Here is a 19627-nt window from a genome sequence, read left to right as displayed (position 1 = left end):
TTGTTGTACATGTGCAGGTATTTGTATTCGAATAAAATTGAATTAAAATAATCCAAGATCACGCATTGGGTATTTCAGTAAAGCACAACACAAAGTGAGACACAAAAGTAATACTTTTTTCTGTATTTCACAGCATACTACTCAATCGGTTTAAAACCACTGATCAACAAGAGTGAGAGATTTTCATTTAATTCGAGCAGCTATAGGGAGCCAGTGAAGGGTGACCAGCAAGAACATATGTCCATACAACCATGCTGCCGCATCCTGAATCATCTGCAACAGTCTTTCTACACATGCAGGCAGGCCTGTTAAAATTGCACTGCAATAGTCTAGTTTATACACAACCAAGGCCGGTACAATAAGTTGTGTAGCATATTGAGTGAGATAGGGCCTGGTATTCCGAATATCGGAGTGATAAGACCTCGAGACAGAAGCCTCATGCTGGTCATCAAATACAACTCCCAAATTCTGTGCATATTTAGATGGGGCCAATAAAGATGAACCAAGCTGGATGTTAATATTTTGTGGGATAGCAGGGTTGGCTGGGGATACGAGAACATACATTTTTGAAAGATTGAGCTGAAAGTGACAATCCATCATCCAAGATGAAATATCACTGAGGCATTCAGAAATTCAAGCCAATATTGTGGAGTCATCCTGGGGGAAAGAAAAGTACAGTTGGGTCTGTATAACAGTGAGGAGAACCCATTATCTCTAAGGAAGTGGTGTAATTCAAAAAGGAGGGGTCCAAGTACCGATCCTTGAGGTACACCAATGAAGAGTTGGTGAGATTTTGAGACTTGTCCCTGCCATGACACATTGAATGAACGTCCACTGAGGTACGATTCAAACCAACTGAGTGCTTTCCTCGAAATTCCCTAATTTGAACAGATAGATAGATGGATACTTTATTAATCCCGAGGGAAATGTAGGTAATTTGGACAGCGTAGAGAGGAGGATGTCATGGTTCACTATGTCAAAAGCCGCTGACAAGTCTAGTAAAATCAGAACTGATGGCTGAAGCATTGAGAGTAGTGAAGGCCTCTGCTCAGTCACAGATAAAAGAGTAGTTTCAGTAGAATGTCATCGCGCATGTGCAAACGGCACCTACATCAATAGCGGAATCGTTAAGGACTTTGGCTAACGATTCCAAGGAATCGGTCCACTGGGAACCGGTTCTTAACAAGAACCGGTTCTCGATTCCCATCCCTATACGTATATGACCAACTGCTTTTGTTCTTCCCTTCGAATAATCGTCTTTCACTCTATTTTTCCTTTTAAGTAGTTTCTCCTTACCTTTCATCCTCTTCCTCTCTCTCATGTTCTGGTGAGGACGAGTTAATCACGCTGTGTGCAGGGCTTGAGCGTGTCGTCACGGTAACACACTGTGAGGTTGAGTCTGTGTTCTGTTTGAGGGTCTGCAGTTTGGCAAGTGGAATGATGTCGCAGGACTTGGGGCGGTGCCAAACAGTGCGTTGCGTAGCAGCACTATAATAGTAGAAGCGAGACGTTTTAGGGTCAAACAGCTCCCACCACTGATCTTCTCCACTGGGTTTAATACGGACCCCTGGGGGCGCATCCCAAACACACTCCCCAGTCAGTAGATTAGCGTACATCCGCTCACGTGTGCGTGGCTCCACAATCTCCACCCACTCTAACCTGCAAATCACAACAAACAGACAAATGTGTCATTGATGTTCAGATGTTTGGGATCACACCATCTGGAATAGAAAATGTTTTTTAGTTTTTACATGGTAGCATTCATTTCCCCAGAAATGATAGTCAATACACTGTATATTTAATAGAATTCTTCTGTTGCTCAATCTTTATTAACTTTTGTATTCAGTCAATTTCTGATTGAATATAAAAGGCTTTTCAGAAGTCTTTCCGGAAAGAATATTTAAAGGGTAGTAAAAGGCAACACTCTTTTTCTCTGTAACGACAAACAAATTCAATTTCATCAAGCCGGAAAACCCCACATTTCTTCACGAATGTACAGGAATCACATTGGTGAGCTATTTTAAAATCACAATGTCGAAAAGGAGGAAATTGCATCCTGCATTAGTCCATTTTTAGGCTATGCATTATTATACACTAAATTGACTATGTATTGCTATTTATTTATTTACATATCAAACAGTACACATGTGTACCAAATCAAAGACGTCCTGCATACAATTCAATATAGGCTATCTTTACACCCCTATCAGGGCGAAGGCATCTGCTTGTTAAAACATGAGGTCATAGTTTGTTTGTATTTTCTGCTTAATTCTCTCTATTTCCAACTGCATATTCTTTTAAAATTGTTCTTCTGATGAGATTGCGCCTTTTGCAATAATTTTTTTTATCTTCACACTGGGCATTTTCCAAGATTTTCCAAATATCAATACTGAAATATATTTTTGGTTAGCACAAAACTCGCATTGTTAGAATCAAGACATTGCTTTACTTCCCGGCCTTAATTCTTCGGATGAAAATGAAAAGGAAACATGAAACAGACATGTAGAGGGAAATTCTTGTGTTGAAAAGTTTGGAGTCAACTGAGAAACGCCCATGTTAATGTTAATGTATTTCTTTCACCATAGAAAAGCTCAATTGTTTATGTAAATGTAAATACTTTGACTTAATGTGTATCCTTTCAAACTGTTTGTAACTTTATCTTCAGGCGTATCTGTAAGTAAGAAATGTGCTTTAATCAAATGTCAATATCAAATGTTTTATATGAATGTAATACATTCCAGCTGTATGGAATTCCTTCAAGCAAACCCTGGAAACAGACCATGGATCAGCAAATGACCCAAGCAAGCAAACACAGATATATGATGTGACTGGAGGTGTGCCATAGCTCACAGTTGACAAGCTTACAGTACCAGTCAAACGTTTGGAGTGACACCTTCTTATTCAATGGTTGTTCCTTATTTTTATTATTTTCAAACAAGAAAAGTGTTAAACAAACCAGAATATGTTCTATATTTTAGATTCTTCAAAGTAGCCACCTTTTGCTTTGATGACAGCTTTGCACACTCTTGGCATTCTCTCAATCAGCTTCAAGAGGTAGTCACCTGGAATGGTTTTCCAACACTCAAACAGGAGTTACAAGAGCGGCTGAGCACTTGTTGGCTGCTTTTCCTTCACTCTGCAGTCCAACTCATACCAAACCATCTCAATTGGGTTTAGGTCGGGTGATTGTGGAGGCCAGGTCATCTGACACAGCACTGCATCACTCTCCTTATTGGTCAAATAACCATTACATAGCCTGGAGGTGTGTTTGGAATCATTGTCCTGTTGAAAAACAAATGATGGTCCCACTAAGCATAAACCAGATGGGATGGCATGTAGCTGCAGAATGTTGTGGTAGCCGTGCTGGTTAATTGTGGATTCAAAAATCCTTTCCTGGGGCGGTCCTCATGAGAGCCAGTTCGTCATAGAGTTTGATGACTTTCGCAACTGCACTTGAGTATACATTAGAAGTTCCTGAAATTTTCCGGATTGACTGACCTTTGTGTCATATTATGATGGACTGTCGTTTCTCTTTACGTAGTTGAGTGGTTCTAGCCATAATATGGATTAGTACAGTAGTTGTAGTAGTAGTAGAAATAGGGCTTTTCACTGTATACCAACCCTACCTCTGCACAACACAATTGATGGTCCCAAACACCTTAAGAAGGCAAGACATTCCACAGATGAACTCTTGACAAGGCAAACCTGTTCATTGAAAACCATTCCAGGAAACTACCTCATGAATCTGATTGAAGGAATGCCAAGAGTGTGCAAAGCTGTCATCAAAGCAAAATGTGACTACTTTGAAGAATCTAAAATAAAAAAACATATTCTGGTGTGTTTAAAGGGGACATATTATGAAAATGTCACTTTCTGAGTGCTTCTACACATTGAGTTGGGTATCTGACATGCCTACCAACCCAAATACGCTGAAAAAAGACAACCCAGTCATGTTATAGTCTCTCTTTGTCAGAAAATATACACTTCAGCGAGCACTCTGATGCTTGCGACGTCCCAAGCAGCATTCATTAGAATTAGACCGCCCCAGAGCCTTGTAGGGAGTTTCTCTTCATGGCCTTGGACCACCCCCAGCACCATTTTGTTTTTACAAGCATTGGACACCTTGGATACGTTAGCTAGCTCCATGAAGTGAACTCGGTACTCTGCACAGGGCAGCACACATCCTTGTGCACTAACCACTTTTCATCGAACTGTTTTACCAACCTGGGCCTGTCTCTAAAGTAACCTGTGGGCTCAAACAGAGGCAAGCCATAGTGAACTCTAGACTCCCTTTTGGTGATTGCCCGATTCAGTTGGCTATAAAAGAATATTTGATTGAAGGTCGATGTAAAACAAAGCCCTGTCCAAATTGGCGACATAACATTTGGTTTAGGAACTACATTTGTGGACATTGTTTGAATTGGATAATGTAAACTGGCTAGCATCAACTGTATGGGCATTAGCCTACAATTTAAGAAGTGTGTCTGCTATTCGCACTCCAACTGTTTATACTATGCTTCTGTCTTTTATGTCTGTGTATTGTGTGTGTATATTTTCAATTGAAAAGTACATAAGCCAAGAAATAATGAATAATAATCAGACACACAAAAGAAACCCTCCAAAGGTTTGTTTCTCAGTCAATGATGATAACAAAACAATGATTATTGTGTTTATATTTCATATCACACCACATTCACAAAAAGTACTGAGCTCAACTCTGCGATAGGCATCACATGACTGCGGTACTGTGGTTATCTTCAAAGCACTAAATACCACAAGCAGTGGCTGTTTCTGTTTGTCTTGTTCCTGGACCAGCATGCCTTGCCAAGATGTGAATGCCAAGCATGATAGAAGATTATAGAGATATAATCTGCATAATTATAACATCAACAACATATCCATTCTGATATTTAATTAAAAAAAACAAGCAATTTCCTTAGATGGATATTCAGGGATAACCACGATGCAACAAAGTAGGTTATAAAATGTTAATTAACGACAGGAAAAAGAGTATTCCAAACCCGAGGATCCCCGATCACTACTAGAGGCCCTCAGAAGCTCTTACAATCTGAATCTGAGGGGGCTAACTGAAGATTCTGTCAGGGGGCCCAGAATTCTTAGCAGTGCCCCTGTCACTGACACACACGCTAGACATCCAAGGACATATAGGACCTCACATGTGGTGCACTAAATGTATCTAATATTGTGTCGGTCATATTTAAATCATTGATTACGATTTGTTGGGAAAATTTTTTGGATAAAATAAAAGAATCGCATATTAAATCGCAATCGCAATATTGGGGGAAGAAATCGCAATTCGATTATTTTCCCAAATCGTTCAGCCCTAGTCTCAATGTGACTAAAACACGATGGTCAATGCTTGTACAGGAAGAGTTGCACATTCTTGGGCCCCTATTTTGAGGACGATAATGGCTGACGGAAACAGCCGCTTCCACCCGGGCGGGTTGTCTAAACTAACGAAATTCTCCGCCGTGGAACATCTAACCGTTTCATCCAGTCTCAACAGAAATGACATATATTAGTCTGCTTGCTATTTCAATTAAGTACACAAAATAAAGGTTAATACCCTGTAATAAAGCAGCAGTATAGAGTTTTGTGTAACTACCGAAAAGGCACGCAAACCATGCTTACACATTTTCAATCTAAGGGCCCTATTTTCTTGGGTATACAAGTCTCTTGCAAGGAACAGACTGTTTTCGACCAGATAGGGAAAACATTTCAAAATGGTCTTGCCATACCCAAAGCATTAAACGGTGTGATGGGTGCGAAGGCACACTGCCTAGGTACGTCCACATTAAGATGTGTGAGGTCCATGTAAACGCTCACACAAGATGAGGAGTTTTCCATGAAATGTATCTTTACACTTTAGACTTGGGATAACTAGGTGTCATTTCAGGGCAATTACCTTAACCAGGTCAGTCACATTCTATTAGATGATTCCTCTGGCACATATTTAAGAAAGTGCCTGGTAATGTGCCAAAAGTTCTTTAATAATATACAGGATGATATGTTAAATCGGGGGTCATACACATAGGGCTTGATCTCTCCACTTCACATGTTCATTCGCATTCTACAGAGACATGTTATCACAGATAAAGCTCCACTATGGCTACAACGGGTGAGTTGAAGATAAAAATGTAACAAAAATATATATTTACTGATTACTGATCAGCACGTTATTGTCTCAATATGTTGTTGAGGTACATATATATTCAAATCAGCCAACATTTACATTAGAAACCTAATTTGTTTGTGCTTTCCACCTCACTTTGGATGGATACAATAAGCACCCTTGAATGGGGCTGAGGCTTAGCATGGGGGACACAATCCCAAGAAAGATTTGCCTAACTCTCTCATCCACATTATCTACATTATATAATAATATTATGTAATATAATATTATCGATTATATAACACCTGATGTGAGAGCACAAGACCTAACCAAACTGTTCACTGCCAGCATGGATTACTGCCTTTTTAGTATATCTACTCTGTGTCCGATTATAAACGTTCTCTTAGTTCCCCCTTACCTCTTTACTCGGCTAGCTAAGGTTAGCTGACAAAGTTGTCATGAGATAAAGTTTGTTAGTTGTTAACTGAAGCATCTACTGTGATTCCTAAATTCCGTAACCCCACCCTTGCTTTAACCTCCTGCCTTAAAAAGACATTTGTGGTGATATGGATTTACTTGACACTAGCTAGCTTCTGGTCGAGTTTTACACAGCAGTTTTCTCAAAAAAACTAGGCAAGGGAGTGTTTAGTAGAAGAAAAAGAGTGATATAAAGCTGCTATAGCAAGCAGCCATTCCCCTCTGCTGGCCACAACAAGCACACCGCAAGACGTCTGCCTGTCTGCTTTGCTGCCCAGCCTTTCTTAGGACTCTGTTTTTAATTCACAGTTAAAAATGGGGACATTTCCTGAATCAGCTCCAGCCGAGGACAGACCACCAAAAACGGGTACATCTAGTACTAGTATATGTAGCCTAATAGTTTGCCAGTAAATGGATTTCTTATGGAGGCAGTCATAGTAGCCTGGTCGGGCCCCCAGCCTTTAGCTCACAGACATAACAAGCGACTATAAGGGCACAGAGACAGCGCCGACATCTTCCTCCTCTATCTGATAACATTGACAAAAGTGAAACTAAATTTGTGGAGGTGTCCTGTGAGTTGGATCCCCTCCGAAATCTAATGAGTTCTTCATTGGAAACAAGCTACACTTTTTCACCAATTTTTCTGAAAATCAGGCGATGGTTTTTGCATAATCCTGTTTACAGACAGACAAAGCGCACAGAAAGTATAACCACCTTGGCAGAGGTAATAAAATGTAATGTGATAATAATCAATGTTATAAAGTCGTCCCGAAAGTCCTTTTCTTTATAGACTAGCCTGTGAACTAGGACAGCAAGGGGATCAGTGCTGAATTGGTATGGTCTGGCCTCGTTCCATCACTGATAGGTTGAATGCAGTTCAAGTGGCTGTGAAAACCACAGGGAGGGAAATCATTATCAGATAAGTAAACGCTAAATTTGACACCGTCAGAAGAGACACAAGGCAGTGTAAAATATGCCACTCCAAAAACCTACAGTGCAGCATTTGTTTTTGCTACTCTAAAAGAACTTCACTAAGACTGAAAAAATAACTGCCATTTTGTACATTTTACGCTGTTGTATGTTACTGCAGCATAGAAAGTGGCGTTGTGGCAGCTTGGATACTGTATTTTACGTCATTTTAATTATATTTCTCCTATGTGTACATGCCAACAAAGCAACAAAGCTTTTGAGTCAGAGTCTTGAGACTTTGGTGATTTTTATATGCTCTGATATTTTTTAAACTTTAACCAGTTGTTCCAAGTGAATTTTTTTTTATATATATATATTTAACACAATTTCAGGTTAATGTTTTTACCAGTGCACAAACGTTTGTGAACAAGCACAAACATTCTTGCCTGATTCATGTCTGGAATGTTTTTTTTATTCAACAAATGCTTTCAGTGACATGGCCTTCTCATGTTTTCAAAAGTGGTGGGTGGGAGCACTTGCCACTTCACTAACGGATCTCCACTTGGCGTGCCCCACCTATCTCTGCAGCGCGCCATGCTCTGCTGCGGGTGGCAGCGTTTAGCCGTCACTGACTAGCCTACGACGTTACAAGTCTGGACTTGGCATATGTAACTAAGCACCGTTACGGCCAGACACGCATCTTAACTTTGCCAAATCGATAAGTCTTCCTCTGTGCTGTTGTATCACATTGATTAAGATGTCCATCTCATTGGACCCCAAGTGTCAAACCAAAACAGCCTCACACGTAGTGCTCTTATCTGATTTGCTGATACCAGACCGAACAACACTCGCTCTACACTGCCTCTTCTCCCCTCTCTATAATTTCACTCGGATTCATTGTTCATAGTAAATCCATAATGACCTGGAATGGAGCGTTAAGCTACTTGTGCCATACGAGTGACCCTAGTTTCACGCCCCCACCAGTTCAGAAACGTGAGCATTCTCTTCTAATTGTAGGCTACGCTTTCCGCCATTTCTCACAACATCCGACGGTAGCCTACCTGTCGTTTGTCTTTCAGATGACATTTGAGAATATAACATGTAGCCTACGAGACAATAACCCAGAGCACCTTCACACAAAATGTTTGCTACCGTGAACGGGTCAATGTAGTGTTGGGGTGTATCCCACTTTCAGCCCGTCAAGAGCCATCACCATGATAAGCCATTGAGGACTACGAAGCACAACACCCTTCTATCATGAGGGAAAGCAAGAGGTTTTGCAATGTTCTACTAGAACATTATCATAAATGTAGACCCACAACATTGAACAAATATCTTTAAAAGCACCTGCTGAGATACCCTTAGCATATATGACAACAGCAGGCACGCGCCAATGAAATTCAGTGCGCGCGCCCACACGTCCTAGCCTACCTCAGCAAGGATGGTCACAGTATTAGCTATAGAGATTGTATTTTATCACTACACAAGACTAATACTTGTCATTACCTCTCCGCCATGTCGTGTCGTTTCGCCGACAAAACTAAGGCTGAATAATCCAAAGACCGAGAGCCATGACATTAAGGACGCGCCATCACATTAACCACTTCATTTCGCTCAGGCTGATGGAGCACGTAGAGCTTCAGTCGCCGCTAACAGCCTTACGTCACGCAAATATTAGGGGCACGAGCACGTAGGATTTCTAAAGATGCCCTCATGCAATCAGTAGCGAGAACAGAATCTTTCGGAATAGGGTGTCACAGAGATCGAGGGACATGACATCACGCTATATGTAGCCTATTTGTTTAAATCATCTGCCCCTGTAAGACTGTTATGGTTGACTATAACTTAATGTTAAGCGTTTCATGCCAGCATGTCAGAGTAGAAACTCAATGGTCTCATGGTTAAAGACTGAGAAACCTGTGCTGATGAGAAGCTACAAGAATTACACAATTACATCTATTTTAATTTACTTGAAGTCTATTTTAGGCATTGTCAAATAGAGTAAATCGAATTATTGCATGAAAAAAACTGAAACTACCATTTGACAAAAGTCAGAACACTGGAATTAAAGGTCCAATGTGTTAATGTAACGTTTATAAACAAAGTTTCGTTTACATCTCAAGGGGTCACAAAAGGACTAAAAACCTACGTAGAACCCTTTAACTAAAAAATAAAGCCTATGCTGATATAGCTGTAATTAATCACAATTGCACAATTTTGTTTCCAGTTATATCACAATCTGAATCACAAGGTTCCTTCCTGACTAACAGGGAGTTTTTCCTTGCCCCTGCTGCCATTGTGCTTGCACTAAGGGGGTCCAGGCTCTGGGCTCTGTAAAGCGCCTTGAGACAAGTGTATTGTTATGGCGCTATATAACTAAAATTGAATTGAATTGAATCTCTGAACCAAAGGTTTGACCCAAGGCTGTTGCCCAAAATCCCAGTAAATGTATTGTTTGGTTATAAATGTCTACATTTTCACTCTTTGAAGGCATGTTTTCAGAAGCCAGGCTTCCTCAGAGTTACATGATTTGAGATGTGAAATATACTACCATTTAACTTTTTGCTCTATACACTGCTTTAACAAATAATACATGATTCATCCACTACAATGTTTGTAAGTTTCATGGTGTCTCAACTGATGGAGATCATTTTGAAACACTGTTAATGCCTTCAGAATATATTAATCAAGTGCCTTGTATTAATAATTACCTTGAATGAATCATGTGCTTATGTAAGCAGGAACATGGCTTTTCTGTGTTTCTGTGTGTGTGTTATTGTGCCACTTAGTCTGCATATGTGCAAGAGCATGTTTGGACCAGAGGTGATAAGAAGGGTCGAACCGTGCTTCTTTCGACCTTGTGCAAAACTGACATCCTTGCAAGACAGGGAGCCTCAACGTCAGAGACCCACTACGTGCTTATCCCTGCTGACAAATTGTTTTGGTGCCAGAGAACGCTAAACTTCTATCTATATAAACCTTGTGCGATGTGTTTAATATTGCTTCTCTCTCGTCTGCTGCAGTCTGGGAGTAAGCTCGGGCTCCCTCTCTCTCTCTCTCTCTCTCTCTCTCTGAGAGAGGGCCCGTGCTTCTCTCCGACCTGCCGGGACGTGGATGAGCCCAACGAGCTTGTTGTTGTTGTCTAATAAATATACTTATATTTATACTGAGGTAACTTGAGTGAATTTTCACCTATCATCAACTAATATGGTTTTTCATTTAATGTTGATTGTTGATGTTCATTTAATTACAATGTGATAAGTGTTTTTCATTTTCTTTTGGTGCCTGTATTGCAATTACAAGTAAATTATGCTGATCACATTGGGAAAACCTGACATTGTTGCAAAACACATTTTAATATTGGCCTCCATACTGTTAAGCACGTGTGATCACTTATACAGTAGATAGCTACATTGACAGTTCAGGTACAGTAGGCCTACACAGTTAACAATACATGCATGAAAATGGCAATACCTGAGCGTAATGATTGATGCACGGACCATTTAGACTGTACCTGCATCACCGGTTGTTCCTCTGGATGTCACCGATATGCAAATCACAAATATGATGTGTATGCCACGTGAGACCAAGTGCAAAGGTGTGTATGTTTTCCCGCATTTCATGCATACCTAGAGAAGTGCTCAGCACTGTTTTAGCGTGTTGATAACTGAGGCCAAAGATTTGCTTTAAGCTGCTGCTGTGGTTAATACAGCTTCTGCCAACATTGCAGCTGCTACTGCATAATTATAGCTGCTGTTGCTGCTGAATGAACTCAACTAAAGAAATTGATACATCGTTTCTCAATACAGAGTACGTCAAGTAGGGACTTCCATTCTTGGGAGTTCGGACTTGTCAAATTCAGTTTGAGACTCCAGACTCCCAATCTGCATTTGGGACAGCAGCCTTCGTGCTGGCATCACAGCTCAGCATTTTCACCTTCATCTTCACTGTAATGGATATTTACAATAAAACACAGGTCTGTTTTAGGACTAGGTGGTACAATCCCTGGTTGATTTGCACTCCTGAGATGTGAGGTGGGTTGATGCAGACATCTGGGGTGTTTCCCTCATTAGAGTCATCAGGTGGGCACCCTCCTTCTCTGGTGTTTCGATGATAGGCCCACAACACCTCCAGAGGGCTCATCGGCAACACCTGGCGTCCCAGATGTGCCCCCCTCTGCTTTAACCCTTCTGCGCCACAGATGCTATTTTGGGGCCCAGGTGGCGTCTCTTCTCTTCACCCGCAGCCACCGACTTGCCTGTTCAGCTGCGCTTGAGAGGGTTTTGATGGCTTGGCGTTGCGCCTGGCCTCGAATTCCCAAATCCTTAAGCAGCCTGGTAGTTGTTTTACCCACAAAGCCTCTGTAGCCGACTTCCACTAGGCAAACCATGGCTTTCCATGGCTTGACTGGAAGGAGGCCTCATGGTTGTTCATTGTAATGATCTGCACCTGGATTTGGAGTGGGCTATAAAGGCTGGAAGATTTCTCCCACTCGACATGCTCCCTCATCCACTCTCTACCTGACTCTCACAAACTTACTAGTTGACTGGCTCACATGCTCTCTCTTCTGTTCATGCCTTCACATTACACATTACGTTAAAAAAATATTGACAGACACATATTATTACGTATTATAATATTAAAAGTAGCCTCCTGTAGGCTTAAAAGGCTTCGCCATGTGGTGGCGCTTGAATTACTACAGCCCTCAGATGCACATAGCTAAAGGCATGTAAATCTAGGGCAGAACACACGTGTAAAGGAGTGTGCCCGGGTGGTTAAGTTTGGGTCAGACTTGAAGGATGGACCAATGCAAACTGATCTTCCAAATAGTTTTCTTTATTTTTCCAAGTAGGCTACCAGCAGGTTTAACATTGATAAAAAAAAAACACTGAATCAAAAAGAAACACAAACTGGGACAATGCCCATGCTAGCTATAGGCCCTGCTTCTCAATGCAATCACCGTATGTCTGCTGGCATCAGCGACATCTCTCAACTGAGCTGTGCAGCACATATTTAAACCACTGGCCCTTACCATTGAATGTGCGTAAATCAATTAACAGTTTTGCACGGTATTTCCTCCTTATACACATACTGGCATAACACATTACATACACACATTCATGTTATATTATTAACAATTCCATTAAACCCTTTATTAAATATTTATTTAAAACACTACAAACACCCCTGCTCCAATGAGCACTTCCCTAGCGGAGCACGAAATGAACGAGGGAAAGCTTTCCCAGCCCGGCACCCCCAGTTGCTCCCACGTTCCCAGAAGACACAGGCAACAGGTAAGTGCCAAGATAAACATTTTGGCCAAACCGATCAGTGAACAAAGAAACCCCATCCAGTGTTAATCACCCATATGATCACCTCTAAGCAACCCGAACAACACAATCACCTAATCAATCATTCATTATATGGGCTCATACGCACGTATCTTTAGTCATGATCATGATCCGGCGGGAAACCGCCGCTTTACGTGACAGACGCAATGCGCTCTGTCACAGCACGTAAATCTGGTAATACCAGATTTTGGTATTGCTCCAATCAGAGCGTGTAACTGTCTTTATGGCACACAAATCATAGACTTGTATTTTGTAATTTGCATTTGATGGGCCTTCAGTATTTTTGCATATAATAATTCTAATAATTATGTCAGTATATTTTGAGAATGGAGGAAGAGGCGGGAGGAACCAGTACAGATCCAAAGGTGCACCATTAGAAGGTATTGTGTGATTATATTACATTTTCTCAAAAATGTCATCATAATATCAACATTATTACTGTCAAAAGTACTACATAAAATGTATTATGGGTTTGCAATTAACCAAGAGAACATACAGTGCCCTCCACAATTATTGGCACCCCTTAATTTAATGTTTTGTGCAGCCTCCCTTTGCCAAGATAACAGCTCTGAGTCTTCTCCTATAATGCGTGATGAGGTTGGTGAACACATGGCACAGGAGACCATTCCTACATGCAGTATCTCTCCAGATCCTTCATATTCTGAGGTCAACGTTTGTAGACTCGGCTTCAGCTCATCCCACAGATTTTCTATGGGGTTTAGGTCGGGGGACTGTGATGGCCATGGCAAAACCTTTATTCTGCGGTCGGTGAACCATTTTTGTGTTGATTTTGAGGTGTGCTTCGGATCATTGACCTGCTGGAAGGTCCAACCACAGCCCATTTTAAGATTCCTGGCAGGGTCTGTTAGGTTTTCATTTAATATCTGCTGGTATTGGATGGAGTCCATGATACCATGTATCCTAACAAGATGTCCAGGGCCTTTGGAAGAAAAACAGCCCCACAACATCAAAGATCCGCCACCATTCTTCACATTGGGTATGGGGGTCTTTTCTGTATGGCTATCTTTCTGTCTACGCCAAACCCTCCTTTGATGTTTGTTGCCAAAAAGCTTTATTTTGGTCTCATCTGACCATACCAGATTTTGGTATTGCTCCAATCAGAGCGTGTAACTGCTTTTATGGCACATAAATCATAGACTTGAGACAAGAGACTGAAAAGCACATACGAGAATCAGGTGCTATATGAGCAGAGCAAGCAACATAATCTTTTTATATGACTCATCCTTCCATGCAAAGCTACGGCACATCAGTTATGTGACCTGGGGTCATCTGGAGTTTCGGGTAGTTCAACATCAGCTGCCCCTCTTCCCTCTCCCTCCCCCCTGTAGGCAAGCTGTGCCTGGGGCGCCAAGTGCACTAAGGGGCACCAAAGTAGTAAATGCATAGAAATACAAGTAGTCCTCGTATGCCCATGACACCTCCGTGTGGTGTGCTCACCCAGGTGAGGTTTCATGATGCCAGAGCACCATGGCGACTGTTGAACGTGTACTTGGGAGAAATTTGGCTGCTGGAAAATTTGACACAGCTGTGCACTCAAACCGTTTTGAACTACAGTCAGACCCTGAAGAGGTTCCCAAGCGCGGTCAGAAACATGGTTGAGTTTCATAGTAGTCCATGATGTTTGGCTTATTCTCAGGATAATTCACATTTCAATATCTTGCACCATGGTGCAGTTGACTTCTAGACCACATCTAGATTAGACTGTACTACTCATCTGACACATTGTTTTGGTGGTCACTTACAGGCCTCAGACATCGAACACTATTTAAACACCACTTGGGACATTTGCTTGACATCTTGTCATCCATTTGTGATAACATAATTATTATGGCAGATTTGAATGAAGATGCTTTGAAATCTAGCTCCCTTTCTAACTTCATGGCAACTGAAGGTTATGTTCAACAAGTTTCAGAGCCCACTACAGAAGCAGGTTCATGAATTGATCATGGATATGTGAAAACAACTTTGACAGAGTACAGACAACAGTATTGCCAGTGTATTTCAGTACCCATCAGGCCATTCACTATATGTTTATGGGGTAATTGTATTGTTCACTGCTATGCATATCATTAATTGGTTTATCTGATCAGCTTGTTGTTGAGTTACTCCTTTCCAGGCCCTGATAATGATAACATATTGCTCAATTTAAGCAGATAACATTCTAAATCATTTCACATTGTGAAAGACCGCTCGCGCCGGCCATCTCACCATGTGGGATGTAGCCTGGTAGAATGGGGTTGCAGGCAGGAACACACGACGCAGGAGACAGTGGCTTCCATAAAAATAGCTATATTTATTTACAACGGGGTTTTTGTAAAACCCCAAAACATACAAACACAAACTGAACACACTAAAGCCTATACTAGACCAGGTACACCTCTGAGCATTCAGGTTTCGTCTAGTACCTGGTCCAAGCTCCATCCAGCATGTTCAGTCTGTCCTTCTCCTCCATCAAACAATGAGGTGCACCTTAAGTAAGGCCACCTGGGTCCAATTAAAAGGTAATTAGACCCCTCCAAAGGGGTGGGGGAATCCAGACCCAACCATTTCCAGTCCTTCTTCCCTCCTGGACCACAGTGAGAAGGGGGAGGGACTTCACCTTTTCACACACATCTATTCCGGAGTGGTAGCTTACTGTTCTTTCTCATTGCAGCCTGATGCAGATATCAGCTATGAAGCGCCCTCACCAGTGTCAGGTGGATTCAGAAGTCATATGCTGCTGATACGAGAGACAGAGGGCAGAGGGTAGAGAGGATGAGCTAAAGAGAGGAGCAGAGAGAGGAGGTGAAGGAGAAGAGGGTGCAGGTCCTAGTGGTACAAGAGGCAGAGGATCTAGAGGAAGAACAACAGACAAAAGAGAGAGAAGATCCAGATCCTGTTCACAGAGCTCTACTTACTTCAATCTCCCAACGGTTCTCTCCCCCAGGTTCATCTCAGCCAGGATCCTATAAAGGCTTAGCCCCCCCCCTGAGACAGTAACCACTCATTACAAAATCAATCAAGTCATACAAAGACATTATTCATACAAAACCTCAAAATACACAAAACAAAATGTATTACTCCAACACCAGAAAATCATTGTAGTCACGAAACCTGTTTGGATCTGCCCTGCTTGAACTGCTGCTAGTAAGCTTATGCAACTTATGCTTTCAATATGTAACATAACAATAAAACTGTGTGCTATATTGACTGTGTACTCTTTTACTGAACCTTTCAGAAAATTGACCTTAAAAATACTGAGAACCTACATACAAGCATTTGTTTTTTCCCAAACAATGGGAACCAGGGGCGAATCTAGGTTCCCTATCCCACTATTGGGGGGGGGGGCTAAGCCTCTAGATAAAACCTATTATTTTTCCTGTGACCCAGCAAAACTAGGGGGGTCTGGGGGCATGCTCCCCCATAAGACATTTTTGAAAATATCCTTTTAATAGTGTCCTCTAGTGGGTTTTAGGAAGAGAAATTAACAAATGACCAAACATTTGCTTGACATACAGTACATAAAGTATACACCCCATGCACAAATACCACCACCAGGCTAACACACAGTCACAACAGGTTGCAGTCAGAAAGCTACAAGCTCAGAAAAGATGTTAACTATGCCGGCCTTCTGAGTACCATGCAAACTCCCTTCAACAATCCCTGTGGACTCCATGAAGGGCAGTATTAAGCAAGCAAGGGACATGGCAAGTGGTCTGCCACACACCCAATATATGCATCCTTCCCTCATTAGCCGCAGAAACATTACCCTGGTATTTATCCAACCCACATCCCCCCCGGGTAAATGTCAGCCACAATGATTTATGTATTATTGATTGATCAGCTCCACTCCCACTACCTTAGCAGCGACGTGGCTTCCTTTCGTCTTACTACAGGCCAATGTCTACATTTGGGCCGCTATCAGAATCAGAACTCTTTTTATTGGCCAAGTATATTTACACACACAGGAAATGAACTTGGTGTGGTTGGTGAATAGAACATAAAACATATTAACAAAATAGCAAGATAAAATATATAGCAAGAAAAATAAAAGATAAATGTTTTACAAAATAGAATAATAAATAATTTGGGCACGTGCGGGGCTAAGATGCAGTGAATTGGAATTAGCATAGTGCAGTCTATAAATAGTTGACGCTGTAGTGCATTTGTGTGAATGTGTATATATGTGTGTGTGTGTGTGTGTGGGGGGGGGGGGGGGGGGGGTCGTCAGTGTGATGCAGGGGGCTTGTTTGTGAGCTCCACTGCCGTGGGGAAAACATTTTCAGGTTGCGCAAGGTTTTGGTCTTGATAGCCTGGAACCTTCTGCCGGATGGGAGTCTCTGGAATAGGTGGTAGCCGGGATGGGAAGGATCAGCGATGATCTTGCCTGCTCTCTTGCTGGTCTTGGAGTGGAACAGGTCTAGGAGAGACAGCAGGTCGCAGCCGATGACCTCCTTGGCTGACCGAATGATCCGCTGCAGTCTGCCTTTGGCAGTGAAGGCAGCGAACCAGATGGTGATTGATGAGGTGAGGATGGACTCAATGATGGCCGTGTAGAACTCAACCATCACTTTCTGCGGCATGTTGAATTTCTTCATCTATAGACCTGTTGGCTCTGTAGGCAAACTGGTTGGTGATGGCCTTGAGGTGGGTCAGCACAAGGAGCTCAAAGGTCTTCATTACCACAGAGGTCAGGGCGACTGGTCTGTAGTCATTCAGGCCTGTGATCCTCTGCTTTTTGGGAACGGGGATGATGGTGGATGTTTTAAAGCAGGCAGGTACCATGCATTTGGCCAGTGAGGTCCGCACAGTACCTTATGCCCGCCCCTTCTAGTTTCCCTGGAGATATGGGCAATCGCAACGTAGGTGTCGGTCGCTCCCACATTCCCAACACACCCCCGGTCTCTTTGGAACCCCCGGCCAGAATTTGTATTGGGAAGTGCCCCCCCAGTAGCATTGGAAGGCCTGGAGTAGCTGGATGGGAAACTAGGGACAGCAGTCTTTTAGGTCCTATGTAAGGCTTGTACTGAGGATTCTATTGTTTTTACTTCCTGGCAATGGCCTTCTACCAATCCCAACAAAGTCTCAATCAGTTTAACCTTTATTTTCAATCACTTCTCTCACTTGAGCATCAGGCACAGTACTACCAGTTTGTTCAAGTTTTCGCAGGAGTTTCATTTCAGTGGCCATTTGAATGGCAGACTCTAAGGTTTGCGATTTTGCTGCTCGAAAGGCTAATTCGGAAATCTCCGGAAGTAAAAAGAATGACAAATTGGTCTCTCGCCAACATATCCCGAGTCTAATCAGGTAAAGAGGGGTAAGCCTTAACTACCAACCTACACAAAGCATTACCCAGAGGTGTAAAGTAACGAATTACTTTTACTCACGTTACTGTAATTGAGTAGTTTTTTTGTGTACTTTGTAATTTTTAAGTAGTTTTTTAAATCGGTAATTTTACTTTTACTTAAGTAGATTTTGACTGAAGTATTGTACTTCGCTACATTGGAAATTACATCCGTTACTGAGTAAAAAAAAAAAACATAGTTCAAGGCAGGAATCGCGCACCACAATGCTCACTGCAGTGGTGGATGCTGCATAGAGTGGATGATGGAGTCGATGCAAGGCACCAGTACGGTGCCGAGTCACGAGAGATAGATATGGAGGAAGATGATAGTGCGGACTACCAACAAGCTGCGGACCACCAACAAGCTGAAGCACCGAACTTTCCGCCAGTTGAAATTAAAGAAGATGAAGAAAACCCGTGGCCACATCTCAGCAAGCAGTTTGCCTTCCAAGAGGCAACAGCTATATGCTGTGTAAACTGTGCCTAATCCGTCAGTCAGAACTTTCTGCTTATACAAATTCATCTTCAAATCTGCGCAAGCATGTGTTGGTAAGTACAGTATTTGTCCCTTTCCATTAGTAGTTCAGACAGCGTTTTTGTCATTTAGTTAGCTTTGCTCCATTAAGCAAAATATGCGTTTCATGGCACTAGTAGGTAGTAGCCTAATTTTGGCTAGCACTTGCAACCGACCTGAGTATGCTAACGTCGACAGCGGTCATCCAATAGACTAATAATACCATTCCTGTCTTCCATTCGTTTCAGGTCATAGAATTATTATGTTCAGTCTCTCATATTGTGTTAAAAACTGCAGATCAGTCATCAGCAATGAAATACACCACATAAACTGATATTAGGCTAATCATTTGGCTGCCTCCCATGCCTTGAAACAGAACAATGTATATGCGCACACCATCGTTTTCAGACAGTTGGACAAGTCAATGTGTATGTCGTTATCTGCAATTTATCACGATGTTTAGTCAGATATTGATAACGATAAGTGGTGGCTTTGCAACGTGCACGTCTTTCATGTTCATGCTAAGGGGTCCCGGTTAGCAAGAATTGAGGATTATGAATTGTGATGCATGTAGAAATAGAAAATAATGCTATAATTCTGTATACTGTAGGTCTGTCATCTCAAGTAGCTATTTATAGCTATTTCTGTGTTATGATGCACTCTTGAATCTTGATGGCAGCTCAATACTTAATTGTCAGAAATGTTGTTTGTCATTCTACAGGTCTAGTCTATGTCAGACAACACCTTGACCGGATGTTGGAGGCTGGAGCAAGTTGGACAACATTCATCAGATGAAGATGATTTATTTTCCTCAATGAAGTCCAGAAGGTACAGGGGAGTTAGAAGGGTACCTAGCCTGTGTCTCAGTCAATATGGATCTGCTGAACGCCTTTCAGAAT

The 19627-nt window shown here is 41.9% G+C and overlaps 1 protein-coding gene across 1 annotated transcript in view; it reads right to left on the bottom strand.

Moving 5' to 3' along the window:
- Positions 1-9180, bottom strand: part of arhgap39 (Rho GTPase activating protein 39) — a 31256-nt gene extending 22076 nt beyond the window's left edge. Inside the window, 2 exon segments of the mRNA XM_031574925.2 lie at positions 1297-1659; positions 9026-9180. Coding sequence (XP_031430785.1) covers positions 1297-1659; positions 9026-9036 — 374 coding nt within the window. The 5' untranslated portion in view covers positions 9037-9180.
- Positions 9181-19627: the final 10447 nt, after the last annotated feature.

The sequence above is a fragment of the Clupea harengus genome, chromosome 10 (genome assembly GCF_900700415.2).
Source record: "Clupea harengus chromosome 10, Ch_v2.0.2, whole genome shotgun sequence".
Classification (NCBI taxonomy): Eukaryota; Metazoa; Chordata; class Actinopteri; order Clupeiformes; family Clupeidae; genus Clupea; species Clupea harengus.
Note: the sequence above shows the minus strand (reverse complement) of the source record. Positions and strands in the feature narration are given on the sequence as shown.